At 69.6% G+C, this 1911-nt stretch overlaps 1 protein-coding gene across 1 annotated transcript; it reads left to right on the plus strand.

Annotated features, from left to right (window-relative positions):
• The first annotated feature begins 108 nt into the window (after nucleotides 1-108).
• On the plus strand, nucleotides 109-1911 carry LOC121365252 (synapsin-1-like). The gene is made up of 4 exons (XM_041489287.1): nucleotides 109-276; nucleotides 364-432; nucleotides 856-999; nucleotides 1839-1911. The coding sequence occupies exons 1-4, from the start codon at nucleotides 179-181 to the stop codon at nucleotides 1909-1911; spliced, it is 384 nt and encodes a 127-aa protein (XP_041345221.1). The 5' UTR covers nucleotides 109-178.

Genomic DNA, 1911 nt, shown 5'->3' on the forward strand with positions numbered 1-1911 from the left:
CACCTGTCCCCATCTCACCTGTCTCACGTGTCCCTCACCCGTCTCACGTGTCCCTCACCTGTCTCACCTGTCTCACCTGTCCCATCAATCCCACCCGTCTCACCTCTCTCCTGTCTCACCTGTCCCGGCCCAGGTGCGCGTGGGCTCCCGGCAGGTGCTGGGGGCGGTGGCCGCTGCCATGGGCGGGGCCCGGGCGGGGGCGCTGCTGCGGGGGGACCCCGCGGGCACCGAGCGGCTGCGGGTGCAGAGGATCGGGGACCAGTACCGGGCCCTGCGGTGAGACTGGGGGGACTGGGAGCACTGGGAAGGGGACTGGGGGGGCTGGGGGGACTGGGAAGGGTGCTGAGCCCGGTGTCCCCCCAGGTGGTCCCTGGGGGGCGGGGACACGGCGGGGGAGGGGCCGCAGGTGGAGCCGGTCGCCCTCAGCCCCAGGTGAGCGTGAGGGGGCGGGGCTAAGAGGGGCGTGGCTTTGGGAGGGGCAAGGCTGGGGCTGTGGGGTGGGGGAGGGTCAGGAGAGAAGGGGGCGTGGCTATGGTGGGGGCGGGGCTACGGTGGAGAGTAACACTGGAGGAGTGGGGCTAAGTGAGGAGGGGCGGGGCTATGCGGGAAGGGGCGTGGCTGTGCGGATGGGCGTGGTCATCAAAAGGGGTGTGGCCATGAGAGCCGCTTGTGGTTGGGGCGGGGCTTTAGTGGGCGTGGCCGTTTAGAAAGGGGCGCGGCTTTATCACAGGAAGGGGCTGGGAAGGGGGCGGGGCTTTGGACAGGGTGCTTTGCCCAGCGCGAGGGGGCGTGGCCAGGGTGAAGGGGTGTGGCCAGGGCGGTGGGCGTGGCCGCTGAGCCCCGCCCCTCCCGCAGGCACCGGGCGTGGGTGGACGCCTGCGCCGGCCTCTTCGGGGGCGTCGACATCTGCGGGGTGGAGGCGCTGCGGGGCCCCGACGGGCAGGAGCACATCGTGCAGGTACGGGCACACCTGGCACAGCTGGGTACACCTGGGGCACAGTGGGGCACAGCTGGGCACAGCTGGGGCACAGCCGGGCACACCTGGGGCACACCTGGTACAGCTGGGCACAGCTGGGTACACCTGGGGCACATTTGGGCACAGCTGGGGCACACCTGGGTCACACCTGCGTACACCTGGGCACAGCTGGGGCACAGCTGGGTCACACCTGGGTACACCTGGGCACAGCTGGGTACACCTGGGGGAGAGCTGAGCATACCTGGGGCACACCTGGGCACAGCTAGGCACACCTGGGTACACACCTGGCACACCTGGACGCACCTGGCACACCTGGGTACAGCTGGGGCACAGCTGGTCACACACGGTCACACCTGGCACACCTGGGTACAGCTGGGGAATACCGGGGGGACACATGGGCGCAGCTGGACACACACCTGGGGCACACCTGGGCTTCAGCTTGGGCACGTGAGGAGCACCTGAGACACCTGGGCACAGCTGGGCACAGCTGGTGTACAACTGGGGCACACCTGGACACACACCTGGGCACTGCTGGAGATAGCTGGGGACAGCTGGGGCACACCTGGGCACATCTGGGGCACACATGGGGAACAGCTGGGGCACAGCTGGGACACTTGGTGCCCTCCCACACACCTGGGGGAGCCTCGCCCCAGACACCTGGGGCAGAGGGGGGCACACCTGGCCACATCTGGGGCACACCTGAGATACCTGGGGCACACCTAGAGCACACCTGGGGCACACCCGAGTCCCCCTCCAACACCTGCTCGCTCCCACCCTTGCTGCTCTCCTGAGCACCTGCACCTCCCCCCACACACCTGAGACCCCGCCCCCTCGGGCCCCCCTGAACCCCCAAATTCCGCAGCCCCGCCCCCGAGCAGGGCCCCCCCGAGAGCCTGCGGGCGCTGCGGCAGAGCTTCGCCAGCCTCTTCGAGTGA

This window comes from Pyrgilauda ruficollis, unplaced genomic scaffold (genome assembly GCF_017590135.1).
Source record: "Pyrgilauda ruficollis isolate IOZ18807 unplaced genomic scaffold, ASM1759013v1 scaffold913, whole genome shotgun sequence".
Taxonomy (NCBI): Eukaryota; Metazoa; Chordata; class Aves; order Passeriformes; family Passeridae; genus Pyrgilauda; species Pyrgilauda ruficollis.